The 15,568-nt window shown below is 34.4% G+C and overlaps 1 protein-coding gene across 1 annotated transcript in view; it reads left to right on the plus strand.

Annotated features, from left to right (window-relative positions):
- The first annotated feature begins 356 nt into the window (after positions 1-356).
- LOC108666523 (116 kDa U5 small nuclear ribonucleoprotein component) overlaps positions 357-15,568 on the plus strand; it is an 18,901-nt gene continuing 3,689 nt past the window's right edge. Inside the window, exons 1-4 of the mRNA XM_047885307.1 lie at positions 357-633; positions 12,814-12,979; positions 13,493-13,822; positions 14,317-14,329. Of these exons, the coding sequence (XP_047741263.1) occupies positions 521-633; positions 12,814-12,979; positions 13,493-13,822; positions 14,317-14,329 (622 nt within the window). The 5' untranslated portion in view covers positions 357-520. The remainder of the gene's footprint in view (positions 634-12,813; positions 12,980-13,492; positions 13,823-14,316; positions 14,330-15,568) is intronic.

The following is a 15,568-nucleotide window of genomic DNA, read 5'->3' on the forward strand; positions in this document are numbered from 1 at the left end:
TCGGCATTTCAGCAAATTCAGCAGGCTGCCTATGGTGGATATATTCGTTGTTATGAAAATGGATGCCACTAACTAAGGAATCGGGCGAGTATATAAAAGTGTTAGCTAACAGCGACCTCTACTGAGCGTAAATAAAAATGTCACAATGATTTATCACGTGGATATTTCAACAATATTTCTAGCTTTATTGCAAATCAGTTTTATACTAAAAATTTGTCATATATACATATTATTCTGAAATTTCAGAATATAAATAATTTATTTTCTTGCACACAATTTTTAGGTGTCGCTTCTGAATATAGAGGACGTTTCCTGCGATGCTGTTTTGATACTGTGGTCGCGACTTCTTCGTCACCTACAACCTGTCATCATCATCATTACTGTGGTCGCGAGTTTCGAAACTTCGAATGCGGTACGCCAGTGATCTTTGGATCAGTGAAGTAAACAAAACGTTTGCGCTTGGCTAATGAGCACTACAGTTTGTATGAATTAAAAAGCGAGCAAACAGGAAGTAATTATCATGGATGCAGATCTCTATGATGAGTTTGGGAATTATATGGGCCCAGACTTGGATAGTGATGAAGAAGAAGAAATTGAAGATGGTGTTGCAGAAGAGGATATTGATATTAATGGGTGAGTGAGGTGAGGGTAAACTCCTGAATTTAGCCTTATCATGGCTTATGCCTTGTACATATTAGGTATCACATAGCTAGTTGACCTTATACCCTATACCTACTATTACTATCCTTATTAGATGAGGATTTACAATCTAAATTTGAGATCAATTTGTTGTCCAGTCAATTTTCAATTTTACATAAGTAATACTGAATTATATTTATAGGCTATTGATCACATTTTCCTTGCTCAGCGAAAAAAATTTCACTTGTCAAAAAATTAGTGCATCATCGGTCATCACAAAATTGTGCATAGCATGTCATGTATAGAATTGTGCACCAGGCATCATAGAATGGAAAGTAATTCAACAAAACTATGATTTATTTCTCCAAACTAGTCTGGAAAAGTCCTATTCTTGTCTGAAATATCGCGGCTCTAATATCATATAATTTCAGTAGGTATGAAATCTCGTGGCTTGAATGTCATAAATTTTTGTTTGATTAAAAAATCGCGGTTTGCACTTCGCAAACATGTCATTTCATAAAATTTTCAACTTCCGCAATCCGCATTGCTTTACCGTTGTCTCTTATACACATCTAGATGTGTATAAGAGACAGTTCGAGCTGTGTGAGCTGTAGCCCCATCCTGCTGGAACCACACGTCTCTCAATGCTTCATTTTCAACAATGTTTTCCATCATGGGCTGTAAGAAATTTTGCAGCATAGCGATTGGAATTCACTGTTACGGTTACTCCCTCCTCTGAGAACGACTCCAACAGTGTGTTGCAGCTAACGGCCCCCATCTTCCAGATATTGTTTGCAAAACATAAGTATTCTAAATGGTATGTTATGCTAACCTCTAGGAAAATAAACTTTCTTCTTTATGTAGTACCTCCATTACTCTTTTATTTTACCTCAAAACTGCTCAATCGGTTCTGCTCCACCCTGTATATTGAGAGGTCGAGATAGTATTGACCTTTCAGGCAATCAGAAAGATTTTCCACCCTAATACAAGTATTCTAATTAAAATATTTAATTTCAATCTTTAAATACCGGTATGTGAATTTGAAACTAGAAACAAAACAATTACAATTATAAGACTATATATAAAATAATTAAATGCAATGAATGGATATAAAATATTTGAATTGTGCACATGTGTATTTCAAACAGTGTTAGCTTTTCTCATAACTTAAGTCTCATTTCAAGTCGTATGAGGTTTGTTTGGTTATCGCTCAGTTTATATTTAGTATTGGTTTATTGGTCTGAATTAAATGAGAACAGTGCAGTCAGTCACTCAGTCACTACTAGTCGGTGTGTATAGAGGGTAGAGTCTGGTAGATTTATAGGACACAAAACTAGTAGATCTATTGATAGTGCTGTGCACTGTGCTATCAGCTACAGTCACTACTAGTCGGAGTGTATGGAGGGTAGAGTCTGGTAGATTTATAGGACACAAAACTAGTAGATCTATTGATAGTGCTGTGCACTGTGCTATCAGCTACCTATCTGTTACGTGACTCTTCAATGTTTAGAAGATCTGCATTCCTGAAGTGTTTTTGTATATTGAAGCCAGTTAAATGGTCAATATTTAGCTCATTGCCTTGCTCCATACAAACTTTACAAAGCTAATGAATAGACTCATCAATAATTGTTTACCCAAAAATCCCTAAGTGGTGAACGCCACCTTGGCATGTTGGCCAATGGCCATTATTGAAGGCAATAAGTGCCCTTTTTAGCCATCCATTATGATCCATATACTGTTATTGTTAGTAGGCTACTTGCAACATAAATAATAACGCCTCAAAAATACAAAAAAGCTGAAAAAATCAAAAAAATCAAATAAATCAAAAAAATCATGAAAAAATAAAAAAAAACATTGATTTTTGATTTTTTTGATTTTTTTAAAAAAATCAAAAAAATTGCCAACCCTGAATTAGCTACATGATGCACACACTAAACATGCAATTCATGGGAGCGAGACTACATAGAAAAATGAAGGCAGGCCCCCGGCATGCAAATGACAGAAACGAATGATGATCGCGGCAGCGGCAGCACGATGCATAACGTTCATATGCTCAATGCAAGAGAATGATTAATTATGATATTTCTGATAGAGGTTTGAAATATTTTTGGAAGCCTAAAATGTGAACAAATTATCTTATTACTCTGACATGGTTGATTTCAAAATAAATATGAATGAGGTTCATTTATATCTATAGGTGGGAGTAAACAATTACGAATCAATTTATTATCCTTTAAATAAGAATCTTTGCATTGAAACATCTATATGATGTGTCTACCACAATATTTGTACAGTGGTATCAAGAGTCATAGCCGTCAACCGATCATTGGATGGCCACAAATATGTAGCATCGTTCTACCTATTAGGCTATTATGGTCAGTAGAACCTAAATAAACTCTTGTTTATCGTAAGGACAAAAAGCTTATAACAAGCTTTCGTGGTAGTAACGGAGTCCAATTAATCATTCGTATACTTAGTGCAAGAGAATGAATAATTATGTTGTTTCTAATCAAACAAACAAAAACTTTTTCTGTTTCTGATCAAACGAACAAAAACTTCTGATCAAACGAACGAAAACTTCTGATCAAACTAACGAAAACTTTTGATCAAATGAACGAAAACAAACTTTTTGAAGATAATTCTGAAATTGTAAATAATGTCTATTGAATTCTAATACCAATCGTTACTTGTAGCATCGTATTTCCAAAAATCAAGTACCGTAAAATGGGGTAACTTAGACCACTTTCTTTTTTATAAATGATGCCATTTTTTTACTAGCTAAATTAAACTTGAATTGAAACATGCAAAATACAGGTCTATACTCTAGCTTCACTCACCATAAATTGCTGGCTCCTGCCTCTCAGAGTCTTTATGTAATCTCAAAAAAAGTGATGGGTCTTTGTTACCCCAGTTCCTGAGGTAACTTAGACCGGGTGGTAAAATCAATTATATTTTTTGATAAAATAACTCCAAATAACTCCAGGTTTTGGTGCATTGTAGTAGAACCCTTCTAGTTACATATGCAAATGACAAACTTGAGGAAAGTGTCATAGTTTGCAAATGGGGGGCGCCGCCCCATAATGAGGGAAATGTGACTACCTAATGGCAGCCCTGATGGGGTAATATTGACTGGCTTGGAAATTAAGTTAAAATTACCATATATAAGACTCTGTAGAGTCTGAAACATATAGAAAAAACATAAATAGGCTGTCAAACATAAAATATGTTAATTTTATATTAACTTCCAAGCCGGTCTATGTTACCCCATTAGGGCTGACATTAGGTGGTCTAAGTTATCCCATTTGGGGATGGCGCCCCCCCATTTGCAAACTATGACACTTTCCTAAAATTTGTCATTTGCATATGTAACTAGAAGAGTTCTACTACAATGCATCAAAACCTGGAGTTATTTAACCAAAAATTAAAAAAATTGGAGGGGGTACTCTGACATGCTTTAAATAATAGATTTTTTTCATGGGTCACACTTTAATTTTTTAACCTATTAGATATGCAAACTTTTCAAATCTTCCTATTGTGTTATGTAGCCTCAGTATTAGGCCTTTAATGCCCATTGACAAAATTTTTCTATGTCAAATAGTTTTTGAGTTGTGGGGGTTTTTGTTAAAAAAATGAAAAGTGGTCTAAGTTACCCCGCCGGTCTAAGTTACCCCATTTTACGGTATTGCATTTCTCTTAATTGAAAAACATTCTTTTACATCAAAAATAGTGATTTTTTTTCTTACAGCTCCTCACGAATGACAAATGACGATCTCACCTGTATTCAAGAAAAGTTTCTGAAATAGTAGGAACATTTCCATTATCATTCTGATATAGAAGCGTCATTTCTGCTCTTATATATAAACAGGATTAATAAAATACCTATCAAATCCATCCAATGTCATTCAATTTGTGATGTATGAATGACAGTTTTACTTTCATTCCTATGATGCTCATTTTTACCGGTTGAAGCTGTAGAATTAAATTGAAAAATTAATTAAAATTAAATTTTACTAAATCAAATTTTATTATTTAATACACTAGATGGTGCATGCTGTAGAATTAAATTCTATTAGAATTTAATGTATTAGAAAAATGTTGAATTAAAAATCTGATTATATTTTTAAATTAAAAATTAATTTTTATTGAATTAAATTGTATTATTAATGCACTATATGGTACATGCTCTATGTTTTATATAATGAAATAGTTTCCCATTTTAAACAACGTACATTTTCTAAAAGACACAAAACATTCGAAAACTCGGGATGGCAGACAAAATCATTCAGAAATAAAAGTGAATTTAATGAGGTAAATTCAACATAATAGGGCAAAAAAATTGAAAAAATTCAAATCTGGAACGCATAAATGGGTTTTTATAATTTAAAAAACTTTCAATCATTTAAATCTCAGTATGGAATGTGAATCAAATCTATTTATTGTGAAATCAAACTAGACGCAACCAAAACAAAAGCACATGTGACACCATCTTCTCATACGTAAATATAGAACGCTCGATGTGAATGTACGCAGTGAAAAAACGACAGTTTATTTCATAATTTTGTGTGATATCGAAAACTTTTTTGGTATTGTCCAATCGTGAGAATTTTTTGCAAGTGTGGATGGATTTTTTTTATTTTAGAACGTATTAATTGCAAAAACTTGTCCGCTAGCCTACAGATAAATGACTAGTTAAGTTGTTGAGGCGTTGCCAACACGGGATTGGATGTCAAACCACGCGCGATTTCGGAAGTGTAGTAGTTTCTAATGCGCTCAGTTTATCAATTTTCACTGCAGTGGAAGGTGGTGTAACGTGGTAGGGTAGGTTTTTTGATACAGTTTCTCATGTTAACATGAGAATATATTACCTTTACAGAATTCCACATTGCCATACAGGTTAGGATAAGTCCTACTTTTTACTGAAATAATGCTGCTCTAACATCCTATAATTTTAGTAGGTATGAAATCATGCGGCTCTACTCAGTCTACTGTCATGTATTTTTGTTTGATAGGAAAAATTTCGGTTCAGTTTTCACTCTTTGCAAACATGTTCTTTCATAAAATGTTCAACTTGCGCAATCCGAATTGCTTTAATGGTCCTGCCAAAATATCCTGCAGAACGTAGTCATTGTATTGATAAAAAGTCAACCTAAATGCCATGGTCAGGACTAAGCAAGGTGTGGCGTGTATGCCGTAGGTTCATTTTGGGATGTATGCAGTACTGTCAAACAGGGTAACGGGGACAGATGGGGTAAATCGGGATGTGCGTCCCACATTTCGTAGAAATGTTGTAGCAGCTAAACTAATCAAAATATTGCAAAACTAAAAATAGTGGTGTAAACTTCAACATTTTTGCTAACTATTATTTATTAAGCTAGTCAAGAAATCGAATGTTTACTATCTGTAGAAAATTGCTGAAAAAAAGTGAAAAGTGTGATTTTGGAAAAGTGCCTCTACTAAGGTCTGGAGCAGAAAAAATATTTGCCACAGTAAAAAATGTTACATACATAAAAGTTGCACACAGGAGAGGTGTCGGCTTGAATACAAGATTGACGGAATTGGCCTATCTCGTACAAAAAAAAAATGGCAGCCATTTCTGCGTGACAGGGTAATAAGGGAATTAAGGGGATAATACAGGGTAATGCAGGGAATTTTGATTACATGTACCTCACTCATTGAAAAAATTTCATTTATCAAAAAATTTGTGCAGTGCATAGGATGTCATATATGGAAATGTGCACCAGGCATCATAGAATGAAAAGTAATTGACCTAAACTATGATTTATTTCTCCAAAACATATGATGATTGTCACTAAAGCATTACTTTCTCTTTCAGGTATGTTTTTCACAATCTTTTTATGGTAAATTCACTTAACCCAATTAAAATGGTGTAAAATTACAAGCTGTCCTGTAAGCTTACAGATAAAGAAGAAATGCTATATATACAGCTGCTGTTGGCTGCAGATATGAAGCTTGCAGTGGACAAGATCGTTGTAAATGCTCAATGGCATGTTCACGGATATGGTAATATTGCATCAATAATACAGTAATTAATGAATATGGTAATATCATATCAATAAAGGAAAAACAAGTAAAAATCACAGAAAATGTCATTTATTTTACATCTACATCATCTACAATGAAAGAGGAGGACAGTACTGTTAGTAATAGATGAGTACACTTTGCATGCTTTGTTTTAAAATTAAGTCTATTGCAAGTGTCCCAGATTACCCCGTTCCCAGGGGTAATTCGGGACACTTTTATTTTGCGTCTGGCGCCTCACATATAGCAAATGGAATTTTTTGGAGATGCCATTCGATAGCCCTTGCAGAGCTTTAAAATTAGCCTAAACTTGTTTCTGAAATGTTTCATGGTAAGAAGTTATTAACAAAAAATGCTCAAAACTGTCCCTTATTACCCCGTTTGACAGTACGCTAAGGAAGAAAGTTGCCAATATGCGTGCTAAAAAGTAAAGTGTAACAATCACCAATGCCCCATGATTGACAGAGGCACACGCACTTTATGATTGATGTGACTGATGTATGACAATCATCAAAAACACACATGCTCTATGATTGATATAGCTTATGCCCAATGGTCAACACTGATGCATGCTTTTGCGATCTAACACACACATGCTTTACGATCAACAGAGACACACATGCTTTATGATCGATGTGACCAATGTCTGATGATGAACACTGTCGCAGATGCTTGACAATCAATGTGGCATAACAAGCAACTTAATGATTTTTCACAACACAAAATAACACAAAATATGGTAACACTACATAACAACACAATACATTGCAACACAAAATATCACTGCATAACAGCACTGCACTTGTCACAACATATCACTACACAACACATTATAACCCACCATAACATGACATCACATTATAACACAACACATTATAACAAAAAATATCATAGCACAACATATTACAACACAACATAATGTAACATTACATAACTCCACACACTGTAACGTAACATAACATGACACATTGTTATGACATAACACAATACATTATAACAAAACTAATCATGATATAACACTAAACATCGTAACATAACGTAGAACAACAAAACAAATTATACCACAACATATCCTAATAAAACACATTATAAGATATCATAACTCAACCTAGCACATTGTAGAACATCATAATAGTATAGCATCAAATATTATAACACAAGATCTTACGAATAGCATATAGAATTTTTTGACAATGCCATTCGATAGCCCTCGCAAAGAGCTATAAAATGAGCCTGAATTTGTTTATGAAATGTTTCATCATAAGAAGTTATTAACAGTTATTAACAAAAAAAAAATCAAATCTGTCCCGAGTAGCCCCAGTTGACGGTGCATGTTTTTGTGTATATAGCAAAATGGATTGGAAGGCCTAATACAGTTCATCTTCCATTGGCTGCCATTGGAGTAATGGGCAGAATTTTCCTTAAATCATAGGTAAAAACAATTGTTTCATGATAAAGCTTTGGAAATGACAGGTTAAATGATAGGTGACCATACAGCAGAATGGAATTCTAAAATTTACAGTTCATATATTATTCTCGATACACCTAGACCAGTTTTTTTTATGCAACATTATTTGAGTCAAAAAAATGAACTTCTTATAGGCTTAAACACGTATAGGTAAAGGTATGCAAAGTTTCTATAAAGTAATCACTTGAAAATGTTGCGTGTCTGCAGCTTTCACTCAACAATTAAAATTATAAAAAGTACAAGTTCATTGAAGATTTGTCTCTTAATATGGCAGCAAAAAACTGAACTTCATAAAGTAATTAGCTCAGGGTTGGCAATGATTAAATCAAAATGATTAAATCATGTGATTAAATCACTTGATTTTTTTATAAAAAAAATCATGATTTATTTGATTTTTGTGATTTATTTGATTTTTTGATTTTTTCATATATTTAAAAATATTAAGTGGCAGTCTTTAATTTATATTTAGGTATTGTTATTCATGCTTTAGTATAAATGTACTATGAATGACAAATTGGTATATAAACTTGTTGCCTTTAGTGTGTATTATGTTCCAATAAATAGAATGTTTTTGGTACAGAGGCATCAAGAGTGTAATACATTGTACGTAGCTAGCAGCTTAACTAATTATTATAAGGCTATAAGTAGTCTAACTATTTGACTATTTGCTATATATTGATTACAATATACAATTTAAACGCGTTAGCTAGCTTATACAGGGTGGGGGCAGAACTGATTGAACAGTTTTGAGGCGAAATAAAAGAGTAATGGAGGTACATAAAGAAGAAAGTTTATTTTCCTACATTAATGGCCTAATACTGAGGCTATGTAACACAATAGAAAGATTTAAAATGTTTGCATATCTAATAGGTTGAAAAATTAATAATGTGACCCACGAAATAGCTATTATTTAAATCCTGTCGGAGTACCCCCTACAATTTTTTTATTTTTTGGTAAAATAACTCCATGTTTTGATGCATTGTAGTAGAACTCTTCTAGTTACATATGCAAATGACAAATTTTAGGAAAGTGTCATAGTTTGCAAATGGGAGGTGCTGCCCCCCAATGGGGGAACTTTGACCACTTAATGCAGCCATGACAGGGTAACATTGACCGGCTTGGAAATTAAGTTAAAATTACCATAGGTACCTATATAACATATTTTATGTTTGATACACCTATTAATGTTTTTTTCTCCATGTTTCAGACTCTACAGAGTCTTATATATGGTAATTTTAACTTAATTTCCGAGCCGGTCAATGTTACCCCAGCATGGCTGCCATTAGGTGGACACATTTCACCCATTGGGGGGCTGCACCCCCAATTTGCAGACTATGACACTTCCCACAAATTTGTCATTTGCATATGTAACTGGAAGAGTTCTACTACAATGCACCAAAACCTGGAGTTATTTGGAATTATTTTACCAAAAAATAAAATTGATTTTACCACCTGGTCAAAGAAACCCTAAGAGCTGGGGTAACAAAGACCATCACTTTATTGAAATTACATCAAAAGTATGAGAGGCAGGAGCCAGCAATTTATGGTGAGTGAAGCTAGAGTATAGACCTGTATTTTAACACATTTTTCTTAGCTTAGCTTTGCGTTTGTTTGTTTGTTTGTTGTTAACATTGACAACAAAAATTAGCCCACTTCTGATTGTTCTAGAGATCTGAAATTCGGCATGCAGGCTATTTTTGCCTAACAATTTCAGATACAATCATAAAAACTGGTAATTAGAGACCTAAATTAGTTTAATTGAGTAAAGTATATATATAGTATATATATAGTATGACGTGCGGGCGCTCACGTTATAAACGAGCAGGCGTTGATGCTGCATATCATCAATACGTACGTCAAGTCATACTTAATCAAGTCTTAATTGTTTTTCTTGTGGACTAAAAAGTAGAAAATAAATTATGATTCTCCCAAAAAAAACGTGGGTCGGGCTGTACGTTCACCATCATATTTCCAAAATTTAAGTGTTGTGTGCTTTTCGCTTTAATCATAAATCTGCCTTACACACATTTTTTTGGGGTGAACCATAATTTATTTTCTACTTTTTAGTCCACAAGAAAAACGTGGTTTTTTTAAAAAGTTTTTTTTTTTAAAGTATTTTATTGCATGTTTCAATTTAAGTTTAACTTATCTAGTAAAAAAATGGCATCATTTTGAAAAAAATTGTCAAAGTTACCCCATTTTACTGTATTTACTGAAGAAATTAGAGTAGGGCCATAAGAATGAGTGAAATTAGCCAGATTCACGAGTGTTTTTTCTCTAATCCATTGGTGGTTTCTGCCCAATTTTCCAGTTCAGCCACCAGCCAATGCTATGCCAAAGACTAACCCAAGGAGTACACCATCACTGAATATCAAGTTCATGAGAGGCTGTTCTGAACTAATTGGAAATATTAGACAACTTTCAAAAAATTGCAGGCAAAAATAATCATTTTATAGGTGATTTTGTATTAGCCAATAAGAATAGGCTGTTTTTCTCTTATTATTTGCTAAAGACATTAGAATATGTATGTCCTTAAGATGAATGGGTGAAATTGGCCAGATTTATGAAAAATTTTGTCTCATTAATAGGTGGCTCCTGCCCAATTTTACACTTTAACTTCTAAGGTTATGCAATTTAGTGTCTGCATGTTGATCTCCAATGCTCTATATGTAGTCTACTGTCAAATGGGGTAATAAGGGATTGATGGCAGGGTAAATTGGGACAGTCATCCCAAATTTTATAGAAATGTTGTAGCAGCTAACCTAATCAAAATATTGCAAAAGAAAACATAGTGGCATAAAGTTCCAAATTTTTACTATATATGTAGCATGAAGCAAGTAGAGAAATCATACTACCTCTAAAAATCCCTGAAAAAAAGAAGTGAAAAGTAAAATTTTGAAAAGTACCTCTGCTAAGGTCTGTAGCAAAACAAATATTTGCCATATTGAAGAAATTTACTTACATAAAAGTTGCAAACAGCCTGACACAGGTGTTGGCCTAAAAACGTGATTGACGGAATTTACATATCTCATTCCAGAAAAAAAAAATGACTGCCATTTCTATAAGACAGGGTAATAAGTGACACCCCCAGGGGTAATAAGGGACACCCCTAAAAATGCCTTTACAGTAGAACCTCAGTTAGCAAAGGCTCCAGTTAATGAAAAAATGAATTAGCAATACAAATTTTTTATTACATTTACCTTGCTTGGCATAAAAATTTCACTTGATGAAAAATTATGCATCATCGGTCATCACACAATTGTGTGATGACCATCTTCTCATAGAATGTCATGGATAGAATTGTGCACTGGGCAACATAGAATGAAAAGTAATTAACCTAAACTATGATTTATTTCTCCAAAAATATGATGATTGTCACTAAAATATTCCTATCTATTTCAAGTACTACGTTTTTTACAATCTTTTTTTTGTTATAGTTAGTGAATTCACTTGACCCAATTAAATAGTGTGAAAATACAAGCTGTCCTGTAGGCTTAAAAATACAGAAGAAATGCTAAATGGCTGCTGATATAAAGCTTGAAGTGGACAAGGTTGTTGTCAATGCTTAATGGCATGTCCATGGATACAGTAATACATATCACATCAATAATACAGTAATGTATGGATATGGTAATACCTATCATTTCAATGAAAGGAAAATTAGTAAAAATTGCAAAATGTCATTTATTCTATATCTACAACATCTACAAAGGAAAAGGAGGATGTCATATTACTGTTAGTAATAAATGAGTACACTCTGCATGCTTCAAACGTTTTAAAATTAAGTTTTATTTCATGTGTCCTGGATTACCCTATTCCCAGGGGTAATTTGTGATCCTTTTATTCTGTGTCTAGCACATTACGAATAGCATGTGGAATTTTTTTGGAGATACCATACGATAGCCCTCACAAAGAGCTTTAAAATGAGCCCTAACTTTTTTATGAAATATTTCACGGTAAGAAGTTATTAACGAGAAGTGCTCAAAACCGCCCCTTATTACCCCATTTGTCAGTTCTAAATGTACGATTTCTTAATTTGCTTTATACTACATACGTAGATAGCCACTATTTTTAGTTTTACAATATTTTGATTAGATTAGCTGCTACATTTCTACAAAATGTGGGACAACTGTCCTGATTTACCCCGCCCGTCCCTTATTACCCCGTTTTATGGTAGTTTGTGTCATATACCTACCTGATGGGTATTGATGGGTGTTGCAATCTTGTGTAGTTTCTGCTGAAAAGCATTCATTATGATTGTTCAGTGCTAGGAATGATAAATTAGTCAATAGAGGGCTACAACATACGGTATTGTGGGTTTATTTTAGTGCTGAAACGCATCCCTCACAAAAAAAGATAGATGGATTTGTTGGAAAGATAGATGGTGATTGTTGATGAATGGAATTTATTGTAAAGGAGCTTCACCTAAATTATCCAGAAACTATATTTCATTTTGCAACAAGAAAGTCTTTTCAAGAGATCCAATGCTCTTCCATTTGCTCTATTGACCTTTCTTGACATATTTAATGAAGCTATGAATACTGATATGTGACATTCCCAAAACATCCTTTTATTTTTTCAAACTTGTATCACAACACCAACATGATGAAATGCTTGTTAGCATGCCTTGGCTATTAAAGTAGATCAAAAGATTTTTCTTGTTATAGAGTTGAAGAAGGAGATGACGATGATGATGAAGGCATTGCATCACAAGCGGTGGTACTCCACGAAGACAAGCAATACTACCCAGCTCCTGAAGACGTCTACGGGCCTGACGTAGAGACCATTGTTCATGAGGAAGATGCTCAGCCACTCACTCAGCCGATCATTCAGGTTAGTTTTTGCAGCCATATAAATATTATTTAGGCTTTCATTCATGTTCACAATTTCATAAGACTTTGCCATATATTTTACATGCATTTATCTCCCAAACCACAATGTGTACCATATATGGTAATATGGATAAAATTTAACATAAAATCATACAAAGCTGGACAACTTTATCAAAAGAAGGGATAAAAAATGCTCAAATCAAGCACAAGTTATTGAGCAGGTAAAATAAATGAAAAGGCTATAATGAAAGCTATTATTGTATTCCAATGATCTAAACCGTATGTATATTCTTATCAGAATAGGTAGGTATTTTGTGGTCTTTGACTGAGAATTTTCTTTAATCCTGTTTTTATTCAGTTTTTAGACAAATGGACAGTACATTAAATTTACTGAGCTGTAATACTGCAGCCCTCATAATACTTAATCCTGTCTCGCCACCTGAAAAAATCTTATGAGAGAACTTTAGAGACCAAACTAATTCATGACTAAAAGTGTTTTGTGTTTGCTGAGCAGCCAATAAAGGTGAAAAAGTTCCGGCTGGTGGAGAAGAACCTGCCCAAGACAGTGTACGACCTGCAGTTCCTGACAGACCTACAGGACGAGCCCAGCCTCGTGCGCAACATCGCGCTCGTAGGGCACCTGCATCACGGCAAGAGCACCTTCATGGACTGCCTTGTGCACCAAACTCATCCTGAGTTCCGGTCAGTTTTCTTATTTCTCTTACACGCTCAGTCTGTGCTCAGTTCCGGTCAGTTATTCTCATTTCTCTTGCATGCTAAGCTTCCTAAGATGTGCTTCACTAAGAAACTTCTGCGTGCCAGGCATATAGCATTGAGTTCTCTGGTACATTAATGGTTTTTTGACAGTACTTGTTTATTAATTTTCATTTGATCTTTTTTTGTTAATTAATTTTCATTTGATCTTTTTCTACCTTGCTCTTTTAATTTCTTTTTTTCTCCTCCGCTTACAGGTGGTTATTCTGTGAATTTTTGTTGTAATTTCATTATAATAGTCCTAATGATAATGAAATAAATTAAAAGGACCCTGTAATCGAGGTTTCCTGAGTTTGAAGATGATTCTGATGAATTAAGACGTTCACGCTGCGTCTTCCAAGTTGGGAGAGCCTTGCAATGTAATTTTTAGTTGCCAGTGTATTCTTGCCATCATCGTAACACTGGAGGGGCGGAATGTAACACGGATTTTAAATTCTTGAACATGAATGATTGTTTACATCTAATTAATTAGGTTTTGGCAAAATAATGGCCCTCTTATTCTCTGTGTTTTTATATTCTGAAGGCGATTATTGTATTTTATCTGAACATGTGGCTGCTCCATAGCAATCTGACCGACGTAAATCTGAGTCAGAGCTGCTGTCAAAAAAAGTCTGAGCTGCTGCTTTAATAATTCGCTCCTGTAAAGACTCTGCATATTTGGAAGATCTCTAATCTTGTGTAGACTCGCATGAATATGTTTTATTGGCACCTTCTTTACAGAAAATAATGGCGTTAATATTATTACAGTGTGTAATACAACTTCTGTTTATTGTTATATTTTATTTTGTTCGTTCAAATTTGTAACCCTCTGCTCTCCTCTTGCAATTAAATCTGTTGTTCATTAGGTATCATAGCTTGACCGCGAGACGTCAACAAGGCGCGTCTAGGCAAAGGCTCTCTAGGAACTTATAACAACAACCAGAATACCTGTACGTCTAAATGAAATACTTCTACAATAAATATTAAACTTGGCAAAATCGAGGGACATCCTAACGCAAAACAAAATCGCTGTTACAAAGTACCTGGTCAATGTAAAAGAATCTTTTCTTCGGTCAGTAATGCAACAGCCGCCCAGACTTTCTGTACTAAATCCAAAACAAATTGTCGACCATTTTCACGGAGGACTTTTCCTGTATTTAGACCAAACATAAAATGGACAGAATCGCTTCTTCCAAAACTTGAGGCGAGGCAGCGCCCGGATGTTCAATGTTTGTATAAATGTATTGAATCTAATATTACACTTTCCGCACCAAGCTACTTTTGCCAAGAGAGATATAACATGAAAGACCTTGAACATCTATTGTATATATATACCAAAAACTGAAATGACAAGAATCTGGTACCGAAATACTAGAATTTGGCTGCTTTTAAATACAGTTTCTGACAGACCGCCAGAGTGAAGCGCACCTGCATAACACTGAGAAAGACCATGAAGACAACCTTGTATAAATATTAAGTTTGTTATTGCTCCAAGGTTTATCTCTCATTATTCCAATTTGTCAGCGAATTTGTTGCTTGAATATTTGTAGAAGTCGGTTTCTTGCCTGCAGCTGGCGCCATAATATGATGAGTTAGGTGACTTTTAGTGGCATGATGTGACATGCACGCCTTAGTTTACCTGTGACATGCACGCCTTAGTTTACCTGTAACATGCTCGCCTTAGTTTACCTGCGACATGCACGCCTTAGTTTACCTGCGGCATGCACGCCTTAGTTTACCTGTAACATGCTCGCCTTAGTTTACCTGCGGCATGCACGCCTTAGTTTACCTGTAACATGCTCGCCTTAGTTTACCTGCGACATGCTCGCCTTAGTTT

The sequence above is a fragment of the Hyalella azteca genome, unplaced genomic scaffold (genome assembly GCF_000764305.2).
Source record: "Hyalella azteca isolate HAZT.00-mixed unplaced genomic scaffold, Hazt_2.0.2 contig17500, whole genome shotgun sequence".
In the NCBI taxonomy this organism is placed as follows: domain Eukaryota; kingdom Metazoa; phylum Arthropoda; class Malacostraca; order Amphipoda; family Hyalellidae; genus Hyalella; species Hyalella azteca.